Raw genomic sequence first — 27,306 nt, 5'->3', positions numbered from 1 at the left:
TAGATATTTTGATTATGTTTACTAATGGGGCTTATAACACAATAAAAAAAAGTTTGTATAGTTGTATTTGAATCAGCAGAGCTAGAGGGAGGTCAACTAACTTGTATGAAGTGTCTTGATTTAGCCTTCTGAGATGTGTATAATTACAATTTGTACTTTGAGATTGAACTTCACTCAGAGCAAGAAAAAAAAAACAGCCTACAGTAAGTAATTTCTCATTTTTAAATGCATCTTGTAGAAATGTCATGTAACTGCTGTCTATGTCTGAGATTGTACATGTATGGTGCTGGTCTGCTCTTCCACTATTTAACACTATGTCTGTTCTGTGCTCACAATATGACCATAATGTTTCTTCAGAGGACAGGTCTCCTTCAAAATCTGGAATACCACCACATGGCAATGGTCTGAGACATTTCTGGGATCAACATGTACACAATAGTCAAGGAAAAGGACCTTCAAGTGAAGGTAGAACTACTCCACAAGCTAAGGCAACATCAGACAAATTATTTTATGAATCTGACAGTATACAGCATAAAAACAAAAACAGCAGCTCCACTGGATATGACACTGATAGCAGTCAAGATTCGAGAGACAAAGGCAATGGGAGGAGTAGGAGTAAGGGTAAGGTTTGGAAACCCTCACGGGAAACACTGAATGTGGACAGTATTTTTGAGGAAGGTAACAGAAGGCAAAGCGGTCCAAAGCACAAATCAAGCTCAACTGACCAGTCACTGCCTAGCAAAGGACAGAACACTAAAGATTTATTGAGTGAGAACCGAAAGCACAAAGGATTAATGACTATATATGAAAATGAAGTCAAACAAGGAAGTGGAAGTTCTTCATTGGAAGTTGATGGAAAAGCAAATCTAGAAAAAGCAAAAAACAATGTCAATGTAAACTTAAAAGTCCATAATGCCAGCTGTCAGATGCACAGAATTGAATCCGAGTATGAAAGCAGTGATCAACTCAGTAATGGCTCCACTAATTACGACTCTCTGGGTATAGAAGCTTTCAATAAAAAACACTTGAAGAATATCCAAGATGCACTTTCCAATAGGTAACTCTTGCTTTTATTTTCAAACTGGCCTGGTGTTATTGGTTATCATTTTAAAACATACTATGACTCGAGTAGTAAAATTGTGGTTTTTGCATTCGGATAACTTTTTACACTTCATGCCATTTCTTTATAATTCAAGACCTCTATCCATTGGTAATACATTTTTTTTTAAACTGTGCACACTTCCTGTCTACACATGTTGGTTTTCTATTGTCACATTTGCCACACCTTTTGTGTCAACTTTTTCCGCAATAAGGTGGATGAATTAACTGTGCAAATAGATGTTAACAAATATGATGTGATTGGGATTACGGAGACGTGGCTCCAGGATGATCAGGGCTGGGAACTCAACATCCAGGGGTATTCAACATTCAGGAAGGATAGAATAAAAGGAAAAGGAGGTGGGGTAGCATTGCTGGTTAAAGAGGAGATTAATGCAATAGTTAGGAAAGACATTAGCTTGGATGATGTGGAATCTATATGGGTAGAGCTGCAGAACACTAAAGGGCAAAAATCGTTCGTGGGAGTTGTGTACAGACCTCCAAACAGTAGTAGTGATGTTGGGGAGGGCATCAAACAGGAAATTAGGAGTGCATGCAATAAAGGTGCAGCAGTTATAATGGGTGACTTTAATATGCACATAGATTGGGCTAGCCAAACTGGAAGCAATACGGTGGAGGAGGATTTCCTGGAATGCATAAGGGATGGTTTTCTAGACCAATATGTCGAGAAACCAACTAGGGGGGAGGCCATCTTAGACTGGGTGTTGTGTAATGAGAGAGGATTAATTAGCAATCTCATTGTGCGAGGCCCCTTGGGGAAGAGTGACCATAATATGGTGGAATTCTGCATTAGGATGGAGAATGAAACAGTTAATTCAGAGACCATGGTCCAGAACTTAAAGAAGGGTAACTTTGAAGGTATGAGGCATGAATTGGCTAAGATAGATTGGCTAATGATACTTAAGGGGTTGACTGTGGATGGGCAATGGCAGACATTTAGAGACCGCATGGATGAATTACAACAATTGTACATTCCTGTCTGGCGTAAAAATAAAAAAGGGAAGGTGGCTCAACCGTGGCTATCAAGGGAAATCAGGGATAGTATTAAAGCCAAGTAAATGGCATACAAATTGGCCAGAAATAGCAGCGAACCTGGGGACTGAGAGAAATTTAGAACTCAGCAGAGGAGGACAAAGGGTTTGATTAGGGCAGGGAAAATGGAGTACGAGAAGAAGCTTGCAGGGAACATTAAGGCGGATTGCAAAAGTTTCTATAGGTATGTAAAGAGAAAAAGGTTAGTAAAGACAAACGTAGGTCCCCTGCAGTCAGAATCAGGGGAAGTCATAACGGGGAACAAAGAAATGGCAGACCAATTGAACAAGTACTTTGGTTCGGTATTCACTGAGGAGGACACAAACAACCTTCCGGATATAAAAGTGGTCAGAGGGTCTATTAAGGAGGAGGAACTGAGGGAAATCTTTATTAGTCGGGAAATTGTGTTGGGGAAATTGATGGGATTGAAGGCCGATAAATCCCCAGGGCCTGATGGACTGCATCCCAGAGTACTTAAGGAGGTGGCCTTGGAAATAGCGGATACATTGACAGTCATTTTCCAACATTCCATTGACTCTGGATCAGTTCCTATCGAGTGGAGGGTAGCCAATGTAACCCCACTTTTTAAAAAAGGAGGGAGAGAGAAAGCAGGGAATTATAGACCGGTCAGCCTGACCTCAGTAGTGGGTAAAATGATGGAATCAATTATTAAGGATGTCATAGCAGCGCATTTGGAAAATGGTGACATGATAGGTCCAAGTCAGCATGGATTTGTGAAAGGGAGATCATGCTTGACAAATCTTCTGGAATTCTTTGAGGATGTTTCCAATAAAGTGGACAAAGGAGTACCAGTTGATGTGGTATATTTGGACTTTCAGAAGGCTTTCGACAAGGTCCCACACAGGAGATTAATGTGCAAAGTTAAAGCACATGGGATTGGGGGTAGTGTGCTGACGTGGATTGAGAACTGGTTGGCAGACAGGAAGCAAAGAGTAGGAGTAAATGGATACTTTTCGGAATGGCAGGCAGTGACTAGTGGGGTACCGCAGGGTTCTGTGCTGGGGCCCCAGCTGTTTACATTGTACATTAATGATTTAGACGAGGGGATTAAATGTAGTATCTCCAAATTTGCGGATGACACTAAGTTGGGTGGCAGTGTGAGCTGCGAGGAGGATGCTATGAGGCTACAGAGTGACTTGGATAGGTTAGGTGAGTGGGCAAATGCGTGGCAGATGAAGTATAATGTGGATAAATGTGATGTTATCCACTTTGGTGGTAAAAACAGAGAGACAGACTATTATCTGAATGGTGACAGATTAGGAAAAGGGAAGATGCAACGAGACCTGGGTGTCATGGTACATCAGTCATTGAAGGTTGGCATGCAGGTACAGCAGGCGGTTAAGAAAGCAAATGGCATGTTGGCCTTCATAGCGAGGGGATTTGAGTACAGGGGCAGGGAGGTGTTGCTACAGTTGTACAGGGCCTTGGTGAGGCCACACCTGGAGTATTGTGTACAGTTTTGGTCTCCTAACTTGAGGAAGGACATTCTTGCTATTGAGGGAGTGCAGTGAAGATTCACCAGACTGATTCCCGGGATGGTGGGACTGACCTATCAAGAAAGACTGGATCAACTGGGCTTGTATTCACTGGAGTTCAGAAGAGTGAGAGGGGACCTCATAGAAATGTTTAAAATTCTGACGGGTTTGGACAGGTTGGATGCAGGAAGAATGTTCCCAATGTTGGGGAAGTCCAGAACCAGGGGTCACAGTCTAAGGATAAGGGGTAAGCCATTTAGGACCGAGATAAGGAGAAACTTCTTCACCCAGAGAGTGGTGAACCTGTCGAATTCTCTACCACAGAAAGTAGTTGAGGCCAATTCACTAAATATATTCAAAAGGGAGTTAGATGAAGTCCTTACTACTCGGGGGATCAAGGGGTATGGCGTGAAAGCAGGAAGTGGGTACTGAAGTTTCATGTTCAGCCATGAACTCATTGAATGGCGGTGCAGGCTAGAAGGGCTGAATGGCCTGCTCCTGCACCTATTTTCTATGTTTCTATGTTTATGAATTCCTATATTCACATTTATAATGGAATTCTCCAATGTAAACTTGTCATGTTGATTGCGCAATTTCTGGTGCTTGTGGAGGAAGTTTCAGTGCCATCTGTGGCAGCCCAGCTGCTATGTTAAATTGTTCCAAAAAAATGCATCTCCTTGGGCAGTTGCTTTTCAAGTTAATACTAATATTTTACATTTGTTTATATTTTATATGCATTATATCAACGTTCTTTATTCATTTCTTTTAGGTTTATTGTCCACTTTTGCTTTTCAAGCCTGTAGCAATCCGGCATCATGGGAAGGCTCCTGCTCCCAATTTCCCATTCTCTCCTTGGTGGAGGGGTCAACAACCAGGGGGCATAGATTTAAAGTAATTGGGAGGAGATATGAGGGGAAATTTCTTCACCTAGAGGGTGGTGGAGGTCTGGAACTCGCTGCCTGAAAGGGTGGTAAAGGTAGAAACCCTCACCATGTTTTAAAAATACTTGGATATGCACTTAAAGTGCCGTAACCCACAGGGCTACGGACCAAGAGCTGGAAAGTGGGATTAGGCTGGATAGCCTCTTGGTTGGCCGGTACAGACACAATGGGCAGAAATGGACTCCTTCTGTGCTGTAAATGTCTATGATTCTCCTGTCCTGACCATTTCCTGTCTCCTTATTGTCCTCCTCTTCCTCCCTCTCCTCGCTTCTTCTTCACCTCTGCCGTTGACTCTTGATTCCCTGCCCGCTCTGCTGTCCTCTTCCTCTTGCTCTCCTGTGCTCTCTTCCCCTGCCCCCCTCACCCTCGAGACTTGCCATACTGTAGAGTCACTGGTTGTAACAGTGCAACTGGATCCAGCTCCACTCTGACATCCTTCATCTGACGTCAACAGCTCTCTGCCCCAGGCCTCTGCTTCTCCTCTGGACCCACTCTCTAACTGTACTCTGTCCTTCTCACATGCCCCTCACCATCCTCCAAACATGCTCTAATTTCGACTTCTTGTCTCTTTCTGCTTCTCACCTGGCTTTACATTCTCACCCCCCCCCCCCCCCCCCCGGGTTCCTGCACTTAAGTTCCCCCTTGCCACAAGTGTCTCCTATCTCCAACTTCTAACCTTACCTTATCTTTCCCCAGTAATTCCCTCTTCCTCTGTTTCCTCCAACCCCACTATACCTCATTCTCCAGCCTACTCTACTTTTTCTCCTCTGATCTCCATATTCTACCTTCCCCTTTTGACCTCCAGCATTGCAGTGCTTCTATGACCCTGGTCCACTTATCCCTGACGCTCTAACTCCGTTTGATCTGAAGACTACACTTGGTCTTGACTCTCCATATGTAACTCCGTAGGAAATCAACTACAAGTATTAGAAAAACTTGTGCCTGCATACACTCCATCAACTTTTCCAATTCTAGATTAAGTCCACATTTATAAGCAATACTGCCTATGTAAACTTGTACTTGTACCTTACTGCCAACAGAGCTGTAGTGTGACAAGTTTACATAAGCAGTTTCCTTTATAAATGTGAATATAAGGATTTAGAATAAGAATATAAATATAAAAACAAAATGTATGACTTTGAAATGGGGACTGAATTATGTCTGTATACCCTGGTTCACTTAACCGTTGTCCTCTAAACCTGCTTCATCTGAAAACTACACTTTGTCTTGTATCTCCATATGTAATGTCAAGAGGGATCAAATAGTCTATAATATGTTGAAAATGTGCTTGCATGTTTCTATCTGTGCCACATGGCTTCCTTTTGTCACATTTTTATGTCAATTTTTTTCATATCTTTTATATCTTGATTACAATCAGTTGGCACTGAGGGGAATTTGAAAATTTTCAGACCTCTGCCATGTTGCTTTTGAAGGAAATTGCAGAAGATAAGTTACTTCAGATAAACATTTTAACTTTTGTGTTGCTTATAAAAATAGTATTTAAACTTTTAATTTTGTTAATTGAGTTTAATAATTTGATTAGTTTCAGCAGCCTGGGGCTTAAAGGGAGTGCTAATAAACACTGTTAAAGTTGGGAATCTGGAGAGAGTGGGAATTCAGAGCAGAGTGGGAAGGAGGTGCTGTTTTGTGCCTCCAATACTTGTGCTTTGTGTTACAGGTGAATATTTAATTTAATCTGTGTATAACTTAAACTAGATCTAGTAATTATTTAAAAAAACAAAACTATAAGCGAAGTTAATTAAATACATAAACTTCCATAATTAAATAAGTAAAGCAAGGTTATATCGGGATGGCAGTGCAGGTGGTGAGCCGCAACTGCAGCATGTAGGAATTTGTGGAGAGCATCGCGGTCCTGGATGACCACGTCGGCAGGAAGTGTCTTCATCTCTAGGAACTTCAGCTCGGAGTTATTGGCCCCAAGTTTCCACACGATAAAAAACGGGCACCCCTCCGAGCTGGGCGCCCGTTTTTCGCGTCGGGGAAAAAAAAGCGCGATTCTGGAGCGCCCTGCAGCTCCATGTCTGCTTGGCGCAGCGCCCAGGGGGGCGGAGCCTACCACTCGCGCCGATTTTGTAAGTGGGAGAGGGCAGGTACCATTTAAATTAGTTTTTTTTTCTGTCGGCAACCCTGCGCGTGCGCGTTGGAGCGTTCGCGCTCGCGCAGTGTGAAGGAAACATTGGCACTCAGCCATTTTTGTAGTTCTTTGTAGCTGTTTAATTTTTGAACATTTTTTAATAAAAGCACATTGCCATCAGCACTGAGGCTTCTTGCAGCAGTGAGAAGGCTGCAGGAAGCCTCAAAGTTGAGGCCGTCGTTTCCCGACGGCCCCCCCCTCCCCCCCCCCCCGGCGTCGGGAAATGGCTGTGAACTTGTGAGGCTCCCTGCAGCCTTTTCACTGTCTCCTTCCCTCCCCGCCCGCGTCGGGAACGGCTTCCTCCCCTCCCCCCCCGCGGGAACGAACGGCTGCCTCAACTTGTGAGGCTTCCTGCAGAATTCTCCCTGGCTGAAGCACTTTCACACAGGTAGGAAGATGGTTTATTTAATCTTTGCTTATAAATGTTTATTCAGGTTGGATTTATTTGTATAAGTATAAATAAGGATTTATTATAGAATTTAATGACTTCCCTCCCCCCCACCTCGTTCTGGACGCCTAATTTGTAACCTGCGCCTGATTTTTTAATGTGTAGACAAGGTTTTTTCAGTTCGACAAAAATCTTCACTTGCTCCATTCTAAGTTAGTTTGGAGTACGTTTTCACTGTGGAAACTTTGAAATCAGGCGTCAGTGGCCGGACACGCTCCCTTTTGAAGAAAAAATTCTGCTCCAAAGTGAAACTGTTCTAACTGACTAGAACTGCAGAAAAAAAAATGTGGAGAATTGCGATTTCTAAGATAGTCCGTTCTCCACCACTTGCTCCTAAAAATCAGGCGCAAATCATGTGGAAACTTGGGCCCGTTGAGTTGGAATCCGAGGTGCAGACATTGCAGGGCATCAGGGAGGGGGATGAGTTACCTGAACACTTTGATCCTGGAGGCAGTCACATTCCTTGGGTTAGGTAATAGTACGGATCCGGTTAGTGGTCAGGGACAGGAGGATGTGACTGCAACTCAGGCAGGTAAGGGGACCCCAGGTGAAGTGCTTTGCCCTTATCCAATGGGTATGAGATTATTGCTGCCTGTGTGAATGAGGGCAAAGTCTGCAGGGTGGATGAGCAAACTGACCCCGGGACTGTGGTACAGGAGGCCATTCAAGTAGAGGGGGGAAGAGAGTGAAAGCGAATGTAGTAGTAGTAGTAGTAAATGATGTCGTTGGGGAATAAATACGATTCTCTGCAGCCACGACTGAGTTCTGAAGGCTGTGGTTGCCTACCCAGTGCCAAGGTTAAGGATATCTCCTCGCAGAACCTCAAAGGTAATAATTTCTGGATTGTTACCGGAGCAATGCACAAATGGTATAGGGACAAGCAAATCAGAGTGATGTGGGAGGCAGGGGTTTCGATTCAAGGGGCACAGTCAACAGTATTGTCTGTTCCTTTGGGAGGGGCTCCACTTAAACTGGGCTGGGACTAGTGTCCTGACGAATCGAATAACTGGGATGCTGAGTCGTTGAGTATATTCAAGGCTGAAATAGATAGATTTCTGGACTCTAGGGGAATCCAGTGATATGGAGATCAGGTAGGAAAGTGGAGTTGAGGTCGAAGAGCAGTCATGATCCTATTGAATGGCGGAGCAGGCTCGAGGGGCCGTATGGCCGATTCTTGCTCCTAATTCTTATATCCTTAGCAGATTCGCCCACGCCTTCCCCATTGCTGTCTTTCTTTGCCTGCTCATGAGCTCTCCAAAGTATAAATTTAATTTTTTTAACATGCAAATAAAGCCCTCTTGATGGGTTGCTTCTTTTGTCTGCTCGCACCCTGCCCCGCTTCGAGCTCATGGTATTTTTTCATTCGCAGTCTAATCGTGTCCCACCACCGCTTCTAAATCTTTGCAGGCTAGATTTTGCCCACTCTCAGGCCTATCCTCATCTCACTCCACTTTCGACTACCTTGCCAGATTTTTTTCCCCGTCTCTTGAGGCTGTTGGCATCCTACTGCCACTCCCAATTACCAAAACTGATTTCTTCGCCTGATTGCAGATTTGGAGGGAGTAGGGGATAAGGCATTGGTCATTCCCAGGATTAGGTGCCATAATAGGAGTGCAGGATTTAGGGTTGACTTCTGCAAAGGGGACATCAGCATAGGGAGGGGTTGATATCTGGAAGAAAGTGTAGGTGAGGCAATAACACATGAGCATGAAGGAAATGGAAAAGTGTAAGTAGAGGGAGTGCAATACAGGAACAACAAAGTAGCTATGTTCTGAGGACATGGAGCAGAGCATGGCTATTTGTTTCCTTTAATCTTGTTCCCACCCTAAATATTCTTTTGCTCCTGCTGCCAGTATTTCTATTTCTCAGCCCTACTCTTTTCATAATTGCGACTCTTTCAATCCTACTCTTGCTTTTGTCTTAATAAACAATCTGCTGTTAACCGTCCTAAGATTTCCACCACGAATATTATTTCTACTTTCACTCATGCTTTCCCTAACCTTTCTCTTCATTGTAACTGTACTCTTTCCTGCTTAGACATTAGGGCACAAGTTTCCACCCTCTGGAAAAACGGCGCATCTCCATAAGGTGCGCCAACTTTCTGGAATAAAAAGGGCGGCAAAAACTTGCCTTGTGATTCTCTGGTCTCCTCAGGATGTCTTTGTGCTCGGCGTGGCGCAGCACAAGGGGTCGGGCGCCAGGTCCGGGCGCTGAAAACAGTGCTGGGACCTCTGCACATGCGCGCTAGAGTGTGCGCGCATGTGCAATAGCTCCAGACCCTCGAGGTTGCGTGTGAAGGGGCCTGACACTAGGCCTGGCCGAATGGGCTCCCCGGGCGAAGATCGGGACTCTGACCTCCCTCCTATTCAGCTCCCTCCCTCCTTCCTGTTCAGCCTTCCCCTCTCTTCTTCCCCTCTTCTTTTCCCCCCCCCCCCCCCCCCCCCCCGCCCCAAGTCGGCAGCTGACACTTCGAGCGGGGCCCGCCCGCCCGGCATCTCGCTGAGGGCGGGCCCCGCTCGAAGTGTCAGTGGCAGCCCGGCCTGTTCAGCCTCTTCTCTTCTCTTCCCCCCTCGCCCCCCACCTTTTCTCTCTCTCTCTCTCTCTTTCTCTCTCTCTCTCTCTCTCTCTCTCTCTCTCTCTCTCTCTCTCTCTCCCCACCCTCTTTTCTCTCTCTCTTCCCCCCCCTCTTTTTTCTCTCTCTTTTCTCTCCCCCCCTTCTCTCTCCCCCCCTTCTCTTTCTCCCCCCCTTCCCCCTCCATCCCTTCGCCCCCCCCTCCCCTATACACTCTCTCTCTTCCCCCTCCCCCCTTCACACTCTTCCCCCCCCTCCCCCCTTCACACTCTTCCCCCCCCTCCCCCCTTCACACTCTTCCCCCCCCTCCCCCTTCACGCTCTTCCCCCCCCTCCCCCCTTCACGCTCTTCCCCCCCCTCCCCCCTTCACGCTCTTCCCCCCCCTCCCCCCTTCACGCTCTCCCCCCCCTCCCCCCTTCACGCTCTTCCCCCCCTCCCCCCTTCACGCTCTTCCCCCCTCCCCCCTTCACACTCTTCCCCCCCTCCCCCCTCCCCCCTTCACGCTCTCCCCCCCTCCCCCTTTCACACTCTTTCCCCCCCTCCCCCCTTCACACTCTTTCCCCCCCTTCACACTCTTCCCCCCCCCTCCCCCTTCACACACTCTTCCCCCCCCCTCTCCCCCCTTCACACTCTTTTTTCCCCCCCCCTCCCCCCTTCACACTCTTTCTCCCCCCCCCCCCCTCCACTCTCTCTCTCGCTGACAGCGAAGGGAGGGGAGAGAGAGAGAGACAGAGAGACACTGGGGGGGCCCCATCCCAGCACGCTATTGGAGGGCTCCCGGTGCTGCAGTCGGTGAGTAGAAATAATTTTTTATTTATTTTTAAATTATTTTGATTGATTTATTGACTTATCATTTATAGCTCTTTATTTATAAAATTGAAGTGTTTAATGTTTGTAAACTCCCACCCCCCCCCCCCCCCCCCCATCTCTCGTTCCCTACACCTGATATAGGCAAGGTTTTTCTGAGCGTACAAAAATCTACGGAATAAGTTTTTGCTGCCTAAACTTGCAAAACAAGTGCAAGTGGCTGTACAAGCCCCCTTTTGGGGAAAAAAAATCTGTTCTAAAAAATCTCACTAGAACTGGAGCAAACTAAATGCCGAGAATTGCAATTTCTAAGGTGCTCCATTCTAAACTAGTTGCTCCAAAAAAATAGGAGCGACTCAGGCTGTAACTTGAGCCCTTTATCCCACCAACCTTTTATGTGCTCATTACTGCCAAATTCTCTGAAATCCTCTAAATTTTCTTCCTCTCACACAATTATTACAATCCACTTGCGACCATAACCTTTCTTCCATTCACCAACACCTCAATGGCCCACTTTTCATCTTTTCTCCCCCAATATTCCACCACTTCAGCATAATTAAGAACATAAAAATTAGGAGTAGGGATGGACCATTTGGCCCCTCAAGGCTGCTCTGCCATTTAATAAGATCATGGTTGATCTGATCTTGGTCTCGGCTCCACTTCCCTGCCCGCTCCCCATAACCCTTCACTCCCTTATAGTTCAAAAATCTGTATCTCCACCTTAAATATATTCAATGACCCAGCTCTCTGGGGCAGAAAATTCCACAGATTTACGACCCTCTGAGTGAAGAAATTCCTCCTCATCTCCATTGTAAATGGGCGGCCCCTTATTCTTAAACTATGCCCCCAGTTCTAGATTCCCCCACGAGGGGAAACATCCTCTCTGCATCTACCTTGTCGAGCCCCCTCAGTATTTTATATGTTTCAATAAGATCACCTCATTCTTCTAAACTCCAATGAATATAGGCCCAACCTATGCAACCTTTCTTCGTAAGTCAACCTCTTCATCTCAGGAATCAACCAAGTAAACCTTCTCTGAACTGCCTCCAATGCAAGCGTTCCCTCCTTAAATAAGGAGACCAAAACTGTATGCGGTACTCTAGGTGTGGTCTCACCAATACTCTGTACAGTTGTAGCAGGACTTCCCTGCTTTTAGACTCCATCCCCCTTGCAATAAAGGCCAATATTCCATTTGCCTTCCTGATGACATGCTGTACCAACATACTATTTGTGTTTCATGCACAAGGACCCCCAGTCCCTTTTATATTGCAGCATTTTGCAATCTCTCTCCATTTAAATCATTTGTTTTTTTATTTGTCCTGCCAAATGGATAACCTGACACTTTCCCACATTATACTCCATCTGCCAAATTTTTGCCCACTCATTTAGCCTGTCTATATATCCTGTTGCAGATTTTTTGTGTGCTCCTCACAACTTGCTTTCCCACTCCTCTTTGTATCATCAGCAAACTTGGCTACATTACACTCAGTCCCTTCATCCAAATCATTAATATAGATTGTAAATAGTTGAGGCTCTAGCACTGATCCCTACGGCACCCCACTAGTTACAGTTTGCCAACCGGAAAATGATCCATTTATCCTGACTCTCTGTTTTCTGTTAGTTAGCCAATCCTCTATCATGCTACTATATACCCCCAACCCTGTGAGCTTTTATCTTGTGCAGTAACCTCTTTTGTGTGGCACCTTATCGAATGCCTTCTGGAAATCCAAATACACCACATCCACTGGTTCCCCCTTATCCACCCTGCTCGTTACATCCTCAAAGAACTCCAGCACATTTCTCAAACATGATTTCTCTTTCATAAAACCATGCTGACTCTGCTTGACTGCATTATGATTTTCCAAATGTCCTGCTATTGCTTCCTTAATAATGGACTTCAACATTTTCCCAACGACACATATTCGGCTAACTGGTCTATAGTTTCCTGCTTTCTGTCTGCCTCCTTTTTTAAATAGGGGCGTTACATTTGCAACTTTCCAATCCGCTGGAACCTCTCCAGAATCCAGGAAATTTTGGTAGATTGCAACCATTGCAACCACTATCTCTGCAGCCACTTCATTTAAGACCCTAAAATGCAGGCCATGAGGTCCAGGGGACTTGTCCAACTTTAGTCCCATTATTTTACCGAGTACTTGTCCTTTAGTGATTGTGGTTGTTTTAAGTTCCCCCTCCCTATAGCGCCTTGATTATCTATTATTGGGATTTTTTTAGTGTCTTCTACCGTGAAGGCCGATACAAAATGTTTGTTCATAGTCTCTGCCATTTCTCTGTTCCCCATTATTAATTCCCCAGTCTCATCCTCTCAGGGACAAATGTTTACTTTAGCTCTTTTTATATACCTGTAGAAGCTCTTGCTATCTGTTTTTATATTTCTTGCTAGTTTACTCTCATAATCCATCTCTCTCATTATTTTTTTAGTCATCCTTTGCTGCTTTTTAAAAAAAATTCCCAAGCCTCTGGCCTCCCACTAATCTTATCAACATTGTATGCCATTGTTTTCAATTTGATACCATCCTTTACTTCCTTAGTTAGCCATGGATGGATCTGCTTTAAAGTCTCTTTCTCTCTGGAATATATTTTTGTTGAGAGTTATGTTTAATGTCTGCCACTGCTCATCAACTGTCTTACACTTTAATCTATATTCCCAGTCCACTGTAGCCAACTGCCTTCATACCTTTGTAATCGCCTTTATTTAGAAACATAGAAAATAGGAGCATTAGCAGGCCATTTGGCCCTTCGAGTCTGCACTGCCATTCAATATGATCATGGCTGATCCTCTATCTCAACACCATATTCCTGCTTTTTCCCCATACCCCTTGATGACTTTTGTTTCTAGAAATTTATCTACCTCCCTCTTAAATATATTCAGTGACTTGGCCTCCACAGCCTTCTGTGATAGAGAATTCCACAGGTTCACCACTTTGAGTGAAAGAATTTCTCCTCATCTCGGTCCTACCCCATATCCTGAGACTGACCCCTTGTTTGAGACTTCCCAGCCAGGGGAAACATCCTCCCCGCATCCCAGTCTGTCTAACCCAGTCAGAATTTTATACGTTTCAATGAGATCCCCTCTCATTCTTCTAAACTTTAGTGAATACAGGCCTAGTCGACCCAATCTCTCCTTGTACGACAGTCCTGCCATCCCAGGAATCAGTCTGGTGAGTGAACCTTCGTTGCACTCCCTCTATGGCAAGTATATCCTTTCTTGGGTAAGGAGACCAAAACTACATACAATACACCAGGTGCGGTCTCACCAAGGCCCTGTATAACTGTAGCAAGACATCCTTGCTCCTGTACTCACATCCTCTTACAATGAAGGCCAACATACCATTTGCCTTCCTAACTGCTTGCTGCACCTGCATGTTTGCTTTCAATGACTGGTGTACAAGGAAACCCAGGTCTCTTTGTACATGAACACTTCCCAAGCCATCACCATTTAAATAATACTTTGTCCTTATGTTTTTCCTATCAAAGTGGATAACTTCACATTTATCCACGTTATACTGCATCTGCCATGTGTTTACCACTCACTCAACTTATCTAAATCGCCTTGCAGCATCTTTGCATCCTCCTCACAACTCACAATCCCACCTAGTTTTGTGTCGTCAGCAAACTTGGAAATATTACATTTGGTTCCCTCATCCAAATCATTTATTTTTATATATATATATATATATATAATATATATATATATTGTGAATAGTTGGGGCCCAAGCACTGATCCCGGTGGTACCCCACTAGTCACTGCCTGCCACCCTGAAAAAGACCCGTTTATTCCTACTCTCTGTTTCCTGTCAGTTAACCAATTTTCAATCCATGCCGATACATTAACCCCAATCCTATGTGCTTTAATTTTACACTAACTTCTTGTGTGGACTTTTATCAAAGGCCTTCTAAAAATCCAAATACACTACATCCACTGGTTCTCCCTTATCTATTCTATCAGTTACATCCTCAAAAAAAACTCCAGTAGGTTTGCCAAACATGATTTTCCTTTCATAAATCCACATTGACTTTGTTTATTCCTGTTGCTATTATCCAAGTGTGCCATTATTACATCCTTTATAATAGACGCCAGCATATTCCCTACTATTGATGTTAGGCTAACCGGTCTACCGTTCCCTGTTTTCTCTCCTTCCTTTTTTAAATAGTGTGGTTACATTTGCCACCCTTCAACTGAATTTGAAATTGAAGCATGCTATGATCACTCTTTTCTCGAGGATCCTTTACTGTGAGATAATTTATTAATCCTGTCTCATTACACAGTACCAGATCTAAGACAGCCTGCTCGCTGGTTGGTTCCACAATGTACTGTTCAAAGAAACCATCCTGGATACACTCTATGAACTCTTCCTCAAGGCTACCTTGATCAATTTGATTTGTCCAATCAATATGAAGATTAAAATCACCCATGATTATTGCCGCATCTTTCTTGCAAGTCTCCAATATTTCTTGATTTATACTCGCCTATAGACTACGCCCACCAGTGACTTCTTCCACTTATTATTTCTTATCTCCAGCCAAACTGACTGTACATCTTGATCTTCTGAGCCAATATTTCTCACCAATGACTGATCTCAGCCTTTATTAACAGAACTACCCCACCTCCTTTTCCTTTCTGTCTATCCTTCCGAATTGTTTCATACCCCTGAATATTCAGTTCCTGGCCTGGGTCACCTTGCAACCACGTCCCTGTAAAGGCTATCAGATCATACCCATTTATATCTATTTGTAACGTCAAGTCATCTATCTTGTTACAAATACTGTGTGCATTCAGATAAAGAGCTTTTAATTTTGTCTTTTTACCTTTCTTTCCACTGCTTTGACCCCACTTTCTGATGCACTCTTAATTTTGTCCCTTCCTGTCACACTCTGGTTATCATTTCCCCCAACACTACCCTGCTCTATTGCCTTCTCGCCTTTCTCTTTTTAAATTTCCGCTCACCTGAACAGCCCTAGTTATTTGATTCGCCAGGGCACTAGTCCCAGCCCGGTTCAAGTGAAGCCCGTCCAAATGGAACAGCTTCCTCTTTCCCCAGTACTGATGCCAGTGCACCAGGAATCGAAACCCATTTCTCCCACACCAGCCTTCAAGCCATGCGTTCGTCTCTCTGATCTTATTTACCCTAGGCAAATTTGCTCATGGCTCAGGTAGTAATCCAGAGATTATTACCTTTGTGGTTCTGCTTTTTAATTTAATTGCTAGCTGCTCATATTCCGTCAGCAGAACCTCTTTCTTTCTTCTACCTATGTCATTGGTCCTATGTGGACCACAACAACTGAATCTTCCTCCTCCAACTCCAAGTTCTTCTCCAGCCCAAAGGAGATGTCCTTAACTCTGGCACCAGGCAGGCAACACATTCTTCGGGACTCTCACGCTCGGCTGCAGAGAACAGAATCTATCCCCCTAATTATACTGTTCTCTAGCACGACAACATTTCTTTTTATTCACCCACCCCCCCAAATGAATGGCCCCCTGTACCACGGTGCTGTGGTCAGTTTGCTCATCCTCCCTGCAGTCCCTGCTCTCGATAACACGGAGTAAGAGCCTCGTACCTGTTGGACAAGAGCAAGCGCTGAGGCTCCCCCATCATTACATCCTGGGTCCCTATACCTGCCTCAAATGTAGTCTCATCCTTCTGTCCTTAACCATGGACCAAATTTGAATGATTTATCCTAAGGGGCGTGACTGCCTCCTGGAACACAGCATCCAGGTAACTCTCCCCGGCCTGATGTGTCGCAGTGTCTGAAGCCTCTGCTCATCAACACGGAGCCGAAGTTCCTCGAGCAGGCAACACTTACTGCAGATGTAGTCGCCGTGGACCTCAATGGTGTCCACCAGCTCCCACGTGCTGCAGCTGAAACACATTGCCTCCCCTTCCATCTCTAATGTATTTTATTTAATTAAGTTAAGAAACTCCCATCATCACGTGTAACTTGACACTTCCCTTCACATCACCACAGCAATGGACATTCACAAATATTAAAAGCTCTTTAATTATATATATATATATGTATAATTTATGCTCAATATATATATTCCACTTATCTTTTTAACATAGAAGCAATATAAAAACTACGGGGTCAAGTTTCGGCCTGAGTTGCTCCTATTTTTTTGGAGCAACTAGTTTAGAATGGAGCATCCTAGAAATTGCAGTTCTCAGCATTTAATTTGCTCTAGTTCTAGTGAGTTAGAATAGTTTGATTTTAGAACAGATTTTTTTTCAAAAGAGGGCATGTCCAGCCACTTACGCTTGTTTTGCAAGTTTAGGCAGCGAAAACTTACTCCAAACTAACTTAGAATGGAGTGAGTGTAGATTTTTGTACGCTCAGAAAAACCTTGCCTGCACTTTAGAAATTAGGTACAGGGAACGAGAGATTTGGGGGGGGCGGGGGGAAGGGAAGTTTACAAGCATTAAACACTTCACTTTTACAAATAAAGAGCCATCATCAATAATAAATGATAAATAAATCAACCACTGTAATGTTTTGAAAATGATTACACCATCCCACACCCTAACTATTTTTTGACGTCGTAAATTTGCTAATTAACTGTTGACATGCCTAATCACAACCGACTATCTCAGCCAGTTCCTCCGAACATACATCTTGGATTACAAGCTTACTGCTTCATGCATTGCTAAATCAGACGTGCTTCAAAACTGCCCCTCCTTTACCATATTGATTGCTTTTAGAGTGCTAGGTAAATAACACAAATCTACATGCAACAGGTAGGTGGAGATAAAAGCTGCATAAAGTACTTTTAAAATATCCAGTAACACAGGATCTTTACATCCTCGTGATTTTTGTATAGTTTATCAAATTATTTGAAGCAGTCTGCACAACAATACATTTTTAGCTTTGTCATTGTAAACCCCCAAATGGCTGAGCCACTGTGAGAAAGCTCATTGTAATTGCTTCTTCAGAAATTAATGCAAAAATACACAACTCTATGGGGTGGGGGAGAACAGACACATGTTTAGGAACAAGCCCATCCTTTTTTAGATAATCTCAACCCCAGAAATCCAGCTTTTCCCCATACCGTTCAATCATTTTCTCTCCAGAAACTTACCATAAATTAATTTATTCCAGACTTTATGTTCTTTATATTACTCCCGGCTGAACGGGCAGGCAGGCACTGTTCCCGCGGGGAGCCCATTTGGCCAGGGCTAGGGACGGCATGCTTCGGGCCCCTCCCACACAGCCTGCACAGATTCAGGGGTGAGGAGCTACTGCGCATGCGCGCGCACACTAGCGCACATGTGCAGAGGTCCCGGCACTGTTTTCAGCGCCGGGTCCTGGCTCTGTCACCCGCCCCTTGTGCTGCGCTACACCGAGGACCTTCATCATTCCAGCTGCGGGGAGAATAACAAGGTAACTTTTAGGCGCGGTTTTTGTTTTTAAAAAGTCGGCGCAGCTCATAGAGGTGCGCCGTTCTAAGCGTGGGGGCAAACTTGGGCCCTACATATTAGACACTATATTGCATTTTATTTACAATTTTACTTTCGTATTTATACCTTCTCTTTTCCAAATCTCTCTAATAAAATAAAATCTTTTTCATATATACTATTTCAATAGCTTACATTTATTTTATTATAATTTCCATAATGACACATTCTCCTTTTATACGTTCTAATCCCCCTGTCCTCACCATTTTCCCTACGAGCATCATTACGGGAAATTGACTAGTAATATATAAAAAATTCTGTTTACAAAAAAATTACTACTTCATGTTTTCATTGCTTTGTATCACTTTTTTTCATTATAAATTCCTATGACCACATTTATAATGGAAGCTATTTCTGTGAACTTGTAGACTGTAATCACACCCTCCTGTCAGTAGAAGCACTATAGTGCCTCAGCTTTGCATTTCTCAGCTCCTCAGTCTGTACTGCAGAAAAATTCTTAAGCACCCAACTCTATTTCTTTGCTTCCTGATATGTTGTAAGTTTTTCTCTCTAACTATAGATAATATAAAATCAAAGTATTATAAATATTTTTTTCAAAGGATAGAATGGATGACCTCGTCCATTTTTGGATGAGCCACAATTTCCTCTAAACATTGGAAGTCTGAAGCAGTCGACTTCTGCCCAGCCACAAACTTTGTATCCATGTTACTGATTGCACCCCCAGCGACTGCCTCAGCTTGAACTAGACTGCTCGTCTGAACAACTTTTTTTGATCAGAGCTGAGCTTCCGCTCCCATGTCCTTTCCATCACAAAGACTACCTATCTCCACCTCAGTAACATCGCTTGCTTCTGCCCCCGCCTCAGCCCATATGCTGCTGAAACTGTTATGCACACCTCTCACCTCCGGACTCTACTAATGCTTCCTAGTTGGTCTCCCACCATCTGTAATCTTTATCTCATATAAAACTCTGCTGCCTATATCCTATCCTATACCAAGTCCTGCTCCCTCATCATTCCCATCCTTGCAGACATTGATGGGCTCTACAATGCCTCCAATTTAAAATTCCCATGTGTATGTTTAAATACTTTATGGTCTTGCCCATTGCTAATGCTGTAATCCCTTTCAGTTTACAACTCCCCCTCCAGAACTTTCTGTGCCTTTTGTGTAGCTCTCCCTCCCTTCGCTCCACCATTGGCAGCCTTGCCTTAGGCCTCATGCTCTGGAATTCTTGCCCTAAACCCCAACACCTCTGCATTTCCTTCTCTCTAAGTCCCTCCTTAAAACTTGCCTCTTGGATCAAGCTGTTTGTCACCTGTTCTGATATCTGCTCCTTTGGCTGAGTGTCTCTTTTTGTCTGTCTGTCTCGTGAAGCAAGTGTAAGTTTTTGTTTTGTTTAAAATAGAGGGTGAATTGCATCTGTGTGCCCTGGTCCAATTCTCCCCTGCTTTACCTGAAGACGACACTTGGTCTTCACTCACTGTGCAACGTCATGGGAAATCGACTTGTAATAAACTGAACATCTTGTGTCTGTGTTCATTTCCTATCAATATTCCCATTTTAAATTGCTATGCCCACACTTCTAATGGAACCTGAACATATTGCACTGCAATTGCACACTTCTGCCAGTGAAAGTTCTGCAGCGCCACCCCTAGCAGAAGGGTGTAATTACAGATTGACAAGTTTAAATAGACACTTTCTATTCGAAATGTCATTTAGGAATTTGAAATAGATAACCGCAAATAATTTATGACTTTAAAATAAGAACTAAATTACATCTGGAGCACCCTGATCCAAATCTCCCCTGCCTTCTAACTCTGCTTCACCTGAGGACTATGGTTGATCTCGACTCTTATGTGTGCAACATCATTGGGAAATTGAGGAGTAATATATTAAACATTTTGCACCTGCACCATCGTGCCAATTTTTTTTTTCATTATAAATTCCTGGAGTTAAAGATGAGACCAATGTGCTTTTTTGTCTACTCCCCACACAATTTATAGGTGTAATATTGCTGAATAATATAGTTTGACACTAGGCTTGCACCCATTTGGAAGTGGATTGAGATTAAAATAATTTCAGTTGGAGCCTTGCAGCCAACCAAGAAAGAAGGCTACAGTTCTACCACCCTGGAATGGATTTAAATTTGGGTTTCAGAGATGAAAGGCATTGTGCTAATTTGCTCTGCTGCCGAGTTTCACCTATTCCCAAACTTTTATTAGTTGATCGGTCCTGTCGCCATTCTGGTTGCAAATGTTCAGTACTTTAAAAAAAAACACATATCTCTCATACACATAGATGTTCGTAATTGGATCTGTTTTTATGGGCTGCATATCTGAAATGTTAATTGAGATACAAATGTAACTGCAAATTAGTGGGGGGGGGGGAATCATAATTTATGAATTACACTAATATATAGTTTTGAAACATCCTCCTAATTAAAATATAGAAACTATCATAGCATGTTAAGATAAATTGTGTAGGCATTTGAATATCTTGTACCTGAATGATGTGGGTGAAAGTCAAAAGGATCAGATCAGTTCAAATTGCTGCATGTATTGAAGACTGGTGTTGAAAGTTACAAGGATTTCCTGAACCAATAGATGCTGCTGGGAGTATACACCTAAGTTTACTATTTTATACATTTTAGGAATCAACAAGCATTGCAGAAACCTGACTCACGTCCCAATCTGTCGCATAGTAGGTTTCCAGTTAATGAAGGTAAGGTTTGTCCTTTATTATGTACTTTTGTATCGTACTGTAATGTTGCATAACTTGCAGTCATGAACTTTTATGAAATATTTTGTGAATTATAAGGAGGAGAAATGACAACCCTTGTAAAATAAGGTTTAAAGCAGTTTGATACCTTGGCAGATGACAGTTCAAACATTCAGGTTGGCAAAATTGCATACAACATTGGGGAGCAAATTATAAGATTACTACTGTTCTTGGACTTTAATCCTAATTTGATATGGAAATGGCCATACACTATCCCATTTCATGTATCCCTCCACTAATCATCTAGCTCGATACACTCGTTTGATTCTTCTCCATTTATCAACTTTCTGTAGATTGCATTTAAAATTATTTTTGAAATGCTCTTGTTGGTATTTAATCTGATATTTCCAAAAGAATCCCAAAAGAAAGACATCTTTTTTACATGACAGAAAATAGGACCTCTGAAATTGTTAGATTTCTCACTCTTACTATGTGAAGTAACTGGCAATTATTTTTATTAAAGCTGCATCATATTTATGTTGTTGTACTTTTATTGGGTAATGTGGGAATGGCTTTTTGGGGTAATATAATCATCAAATTTTGAGCCCCCCCCCCCCCTGAATCATTCCCTCCTCGTGGTGCCGAAATGCAGGCACCGACTCTCTTCCATCCCCTACCCCCCCACCCCTGACTCTCTTCCACTCTCTTTCCCCCCCCGACTCTCTCCCACTCCTCCCACCTCTCTCCCACTCCTCCCACCCCCCAGGGGAAGAGCATGGTGTGCCTGGGGGGGAGGAGGGAGAGAGAGACATGTGTGGGATCGGAGGGGAGAGAGGGAACTCGGCGATGACGGATCACGTTCTTCCAATCCCCTATAGGGGACATCATTAGAGTGAATGATATCCAGAAGGCATGACGGTCATTATTCACTTCATACCCAATAAACCTATTAACAATCCGTACACAATGCCTGCCCCATCTATTGCGGGGTGGGGTTAGGGGAGAAGGATGCACTTGCGCTGCATACGACACTTTGGCTGGTGGAGGCATGCACCTGGACTGGGGTAAGGCACATCAGCTGGGGGAGACATGCACTTGGACTGGGGTAAGGCATTTTGGCTGGTGGAGGCATGCACTTTGACTGGAGTAAGGCACTTTGGCTGGCCCTTGCTGTCTTCTGGGGCGCTCTGTCCTCTGTCATTTCAGGAAATCAAAGTGGATCGAGTTACAATTTTCAAGGTCAGTGAAACCTTGGGATGGGTGGTTCCAGTTATACGCATTCCTGTGAAACTTCAGGGTGTGGCTTATCCTCCAAGGGCACCAATCATAGATAAAGGATAGAGCATGGTGGCCATTTTTACAGTACAAATAAGCGCATCCTTAATCCTGTGCCATTGCTGTCTCCACCTTTTTGAGCTTGTTGCTTTAACTTTACTTCCCTGCACTTTTCAGTATTTTTCTTTTAAGCATTTATCTAATTTCCTTTTTAAGTATTACAATTGAACACTTGTGGTAATGCCTTTCATATTTTAATAATCTGTTGGGTGGAGCGGCATATCTTCTAACCTCACTTTTCATGCTTCTATTATTGATCCTACATTTATGCTTCCCTGTTGTCAATTTGACCAACCAGTGAAAATAATCTTTCATAATAAGCACTTTTGTACAGTTGTGCTCCCCTTTCTCCAATACCTTTCTCGTGTCTCAAGTACTAGTTTATCTCTGATATCATCCCAGTGAATCTATTTTGGATCCATAACTCTAATATGCTTTTGATAGAGGTACCTAAATGGCATACAGTACTCAATACCCACTCCCACTTTTATATTCAGTGACCTTGTATATTAAACCTAGAATCCCATATGCCATTTTTATAGTTTTCCACCTGCAATCCAGCTTTTAAAAGTCTGTTTCTTAGCATCTCAAGATCTCTCTTCCTCCAGCCCAATGAAACTTTTACAAATGAATTTATATTTCCATTCTCTGTTCTTTCCAATATGTGCTGCATCATATTTATCGATATTGAATTTAATTTGACCCACAACTGCACAATCTCAATTTCTCTGCCTTCTGCATTCTGCCTCATTTGCCACATCCTTAATTTAGTATTGTCAGCAAATTTTGATTTCCGTTCTGTGTCCACGTCCCAATGGAGAACAAGGGAAGTCCTAACACAAATCCCTAGCATATGCCAGTAGCTTGCTAATGCGATAAACATTCTTACTCTCTCTTTTCTATCCTTCAACCATTTCTCTTTGCCTATCACCACTGGAGCCTTAATCTTAAGTCGTTTATGAAGCACTTTATCAAATTGTTTTGAAAGTCTAAATGTACAATAATTTCTGTCGATATGCTCGGTAATTCCTTCACAAAATTGATGAATTGGAAAATTAGTAAAAATGTTATCTGGCTTTTACATATTTATGTTGACTGTCCTCCCTAATTAGCCCCGAACTTTCCAAATGGTCACTGAGTCAGCTGAGGCTCAGTGGGTAGCGCACTCGCCTCTGAGTCAGAAGGTTGTGGGATCAAATCCCACTCCAAGAACTTGAGCACATCAAAAATCATTGTCGGAGGTGCCGTCTTTCAGATGAGACGTTAAACCGGAGCCCCGTCTGCCCTCTCAGATGGACATAAAAGATCAAATGGCATTATTTGGAAGAAGAGCAGGGAAGTTATCCCCAGTGTCCTGGCTAATATTTATCCCTCAATCAACATAACAAAAACAGATTACAGGTACAATGTCCAAAATCTGGCAACCTCAGGACCGAGACCGTGCCGGTTTTTGGATTTTTCCGATTTCGGACTTTGCTATTGGTGTTCCTTGCTGCCCACTGATCCTCACCGCCCACTGATTCTCAGCTCCCCGGCGCTACATTTTTTTTTTAACCGGTTTCCTCGTCCCTTGCCGCCCGATGTCGCCATCTTGGCCGCCTCAAAAATGTCCAGTTTTCGGACAGCTGGATTCTGGATGTTGTATTTGTATCTGGCCATTATCACTTTGCTGTTTGTGGGAGCTTGCTGTGCACAAATTGACTGCTGCGTTTCCCACATTACAACAGTGACTACACTCCAAAAGTACTTCATTGTACTGTAAAGCGCTTTGAGATATCTGGTGGTCGTGAAAGGCGCTATATAAATGCAAGTCCTCTCTCTCTGTCTGTCTGTCTGTCTGTGTCTGTCTGTCTGTCTGTCTGTCCTCCCTCCCTTCCTTGCTTGCCTCCCTTCCTCGCCTCCCACCTACCCAAATATGATAAAAACTTTATCATGGATATATCCTCACTACTTTCCTCCCTCAGCCTATGCACTGAGCGACTTCTCATCCTTGGTAACTTCAACCTCCATCTCAATTCATCATGCTCTCATTTCTGTGAATTCACTACCCTTCTGTCCTCCCTTAATCTCTCCCTCCATGTAAATTCCTCAACCCATATTCATGGCCACCCCCTTGACCCCCTTGCAATCTCTCGTGGCCTTGCTATTCCAACCGTATCACTTAAAGATAAAGCCATCTTCTGGCCGTTTCATTGTATTGCTCTCGACCCACAGCCCCCTTCCCCAATCCAAACCTACTTCCTTCTATAATCTACCCCTGGAGAAAAACTCTCTCCAAACTCTTACAACTGCACTTATCAACTCAAAACTGTCCAACCTTTGACCCTCTTTTTTTAACAATGACATTTCTGCTCAACCACATGCTTGCCACCACCTTTGATGCCCTAGTCCCTATTAAAAAGATGACTTTCTCCCACACTGGCCATTCCACCTAGTACAGCCCTCATCTTCGCTCCCTCAAGTCAAAAGGGCGCAGACTTGAACAGATGTGGCAGCAACTGGTTTAGCCATTCACCTCCAGATCTGGTTCGAACATGCAAAACATTATCGGTTCTACTCTTGTCTACAAAAACTGCTCACTATTCCAGGATCATTCTGGATTGCAAAAATAACCCCAGGTTACTATTCTCCTTTGTTAACCGTCTCCTTAAACCCCTCTCCCCTGTCTTCACCACACTCACCTTCAAGTGTGAGGAGCTCATGGACTTCTTTGTCTCAAAGATTGAGACCATCCAGTCAGCTGCCTCTGTGAGTTCCCTTCCTTCACCTAGCCCACAGGGCCAAACTTCATCTGAGGCTCCAACCTGCCCTAAACTCAATTCTTTCTCTACTTTCTCTCTGATCTCTGATCTTGATCTCTCCAAACTCAAGTCCATGAGCCCCACTTCCTGCTCTCTTGACCCTATTCCCACTAAACTGCTGACCACCCAACTTCATTTTTTGGCTCCCATGTTAGCCAACATTGTTAATGGTGTTCTCTCTCCTTGGGTATTGTTCCCCTCTCCTTCAAATCTGCTGCCATCACCCCTCTTCCCCCAGAAAAACCATTGACCCCACTTTGCTTGCTAGCTGTCGCCCCATCTCCAACCTCCCTTTCCTGTATAAAGTACTTGGATGTGTTGTCGCCTACCAAATCCGTGACCATCTTTCCCTGAATTCAATGTTTGAATTCCTTCAATCTGGTTTTCGCTCCTACCACAGTACCGAAACAGCTCTCATCAAAGTCACAAATAACATTGAGTGTGTGACAAAGATAAACTATCCCTCCTCGTCCTTCTGGACCTGTCTGCAGCCTTTGACACAGTTGACCACTCCATCCTCCAATGCCTCTCCACCAACATCCAGCTAGGTGGGATTGCACTCACCTGATTCCATTCTTATCTATCCAATTGTAGCCAGAAAATCTCCTGCAATGGTTTCTCTTCCCACTCCTGCATCGTTACCTCTGGTGTCCCGCAAGGATGTGTCCTTGGCCCCCTCTTATTTCTCATCTATAGGCTGCCCTTGGCGATACCATCCAAAAACACGGAGTCAGTTTCCACATATATGCTGATGACTTCTGTCGACCCCTGCTTGGTATCTAAATTGTCAAATTGCTTGTCTGACTTCCAGTACTGGATGAGCAGAAATTTTCTCCAATTAAATATTGGGAAGATCGTAGCCATTATCTTTGGTCCCTGCCACAAATTGCATAACCGAACCATTGACTCCATCCCTATTCCTAATCTGAGGGTGAACAAGATTGTTCACAACCTAGGTGTCATATTTAACCCTGAAATGAGTTTCCAGCCACATATCCACGGCATAACTAAAACTGCCTTTTCTACCTCATTAACTTTGCCTGCCTCTGCCCCTGCCTCAGCTCTTCTGCTGCTGAAACCCTCATTCATGCTTTTGTTACCTCTTGACTTGACTACTCCAACTCACTCCTGGCTGGCCTCCCGCATTCTACACTATGTAAACTTGGTCATCCAAAACTCAGCAGCCCATGTATTAACTCGCACCAAGTCACGATCACCCATCACCCCTGTGCTTTCTGATCTACATTGGCTCCCAGTTAAACAACACCTCAATTTCAAAATTCTCATCCTTGTTTACAAATCACTCCATGGCTTTGCCCCTCCCTATCTCTCCCCTTTTTCAGCCTCACAACCCCACAAGATGTCTGTGCTCCTCAAATTCTGACCTCTTGAACATCCTTCATTATAACTGCTGAACCTTCGGTGGCTGTGCCTTCAGCTGTTTGGGCCCTAAGCTCTGGAACTCCCTCCCTAAACCTCTCCGCCACTCTACATCTCTTTCCTCCTTTAAGACTCTCCTTAAAACCTACCTCTTTAAACAAGCTTTTGGTCACCTGCCTTAATTTCTTCTTTTATGGCTCGGTGTCAAATTTATCTGTTTTGTCTTGTAACATTGTTGTGAAGCACCTTGAGATGTTTTACTACGTTAAAAGTGCAATATAAATAAGTTGTTATTCTTCCTCCATTGCCTTGCCTTGCCTCCCTCCCTTGCCTTGCCGCGCCTGGCTGGGAAGTCTAGAACAAGGGGTCACAGTCACAGTAGGAAATTTAGGACTGATGAGACATTTTTTCACTGAGGGTGGTGAACCTGTGGAATTCTCTACCACAGAAGGTTGTGGAGGCTAAGTCACTGAATATATTTAAGAGGGAGATAGATTTATGGAAAGAAAAGACATCAAGGGGTATGGGGAAAAAACAGGAATATGGTGTTGAGATAGAGGATCAATCATGATATTGAATGGCAGTGCAGACTCGAAGGGCCGAATGGCCTAATACTGCTCCTATTTTCTTTGTCTCCCCTTGCCTTGAAGTCAGTTTTGGTTCCTGACCACAGGATGTCCTTAATTGTGCAGTTTGATACAAGCTTTGGAATTAATTAATTTTTAGTTCATGGTCTGTTTTTCTGAAGATTAGTAACCTTACAAAGGGGTATTCGACAGTGTTATCAAACGGCACTTGCTCATCAATAACCTGCTCACCAATGCTCAGTTTGGGGTCTGCCAGGACCACTCTGCTCCAGACCTCATTACAGCCTTGGTCCAAACATGGACAAAAGAGCTGAATTCCAGAGGTGAGGTGGGAGTGACTTTGACCGCTCGGCAGCATTTGATGGAGTGTGGCATCAAGGAGTCCTATTAAAATTAAAGTCGATGGGAATTAAGGGGAAAACTCTCTAATGGCTGGATTCATACATAGCACACATTAAGATGGTTGTGGTTGTTGAAGCCAATCAT

The 27,306-nt window shown here is 43.7% G+C and overlaps 1 protein-coding gene across 1 annotated transcript in view; it reads left to right on the top strand.

The window, feature by feature from the left end:
• The window catches only part of LOC139245193 (inactive ubiquitin carboxyl-terminal hydrolase 53-like), a 167,579-nt gene that overhangs the window by 108,737 nt on the left and 31,536 nt on the right, over positions 1-27,306 (top strand). Inside the window, exons 12-13 of the mRNA XM_070871130.1 lie at positions 358-1,057; positions 20,650-20,720. Coding sequence (XP_070727231.1) covers positions 358-1,057; positions 20,650-20,720 — 771 coding nt within the window. The remainder of the gene's footprint in view (positions 1-357; positions 1,058-20,649; positions 20,721-27,306) is intronic.

The sequence above is a fragment of the Pristiophorus japonicus genome, chromosome 2 (genome assembly GCF_044704955.1).
Source record: "Pristiophorus japonicus isolate sPriJap1 chromosome 2, sPriJap1.hap1, whole genome shotgun sequence".
Classification (NCBI taxonomy): Eukaryota; Metazoa; Chordata; class Chondrichthyes; family Pristiophoridae; genus Pristiophorus; species Pristiophorus japonicus.
The sequence above is the reverse complement of the archived record's forward strand: the minus strand, read 5'-3'. Positions and strand labels throughout refer to the sequence as shown.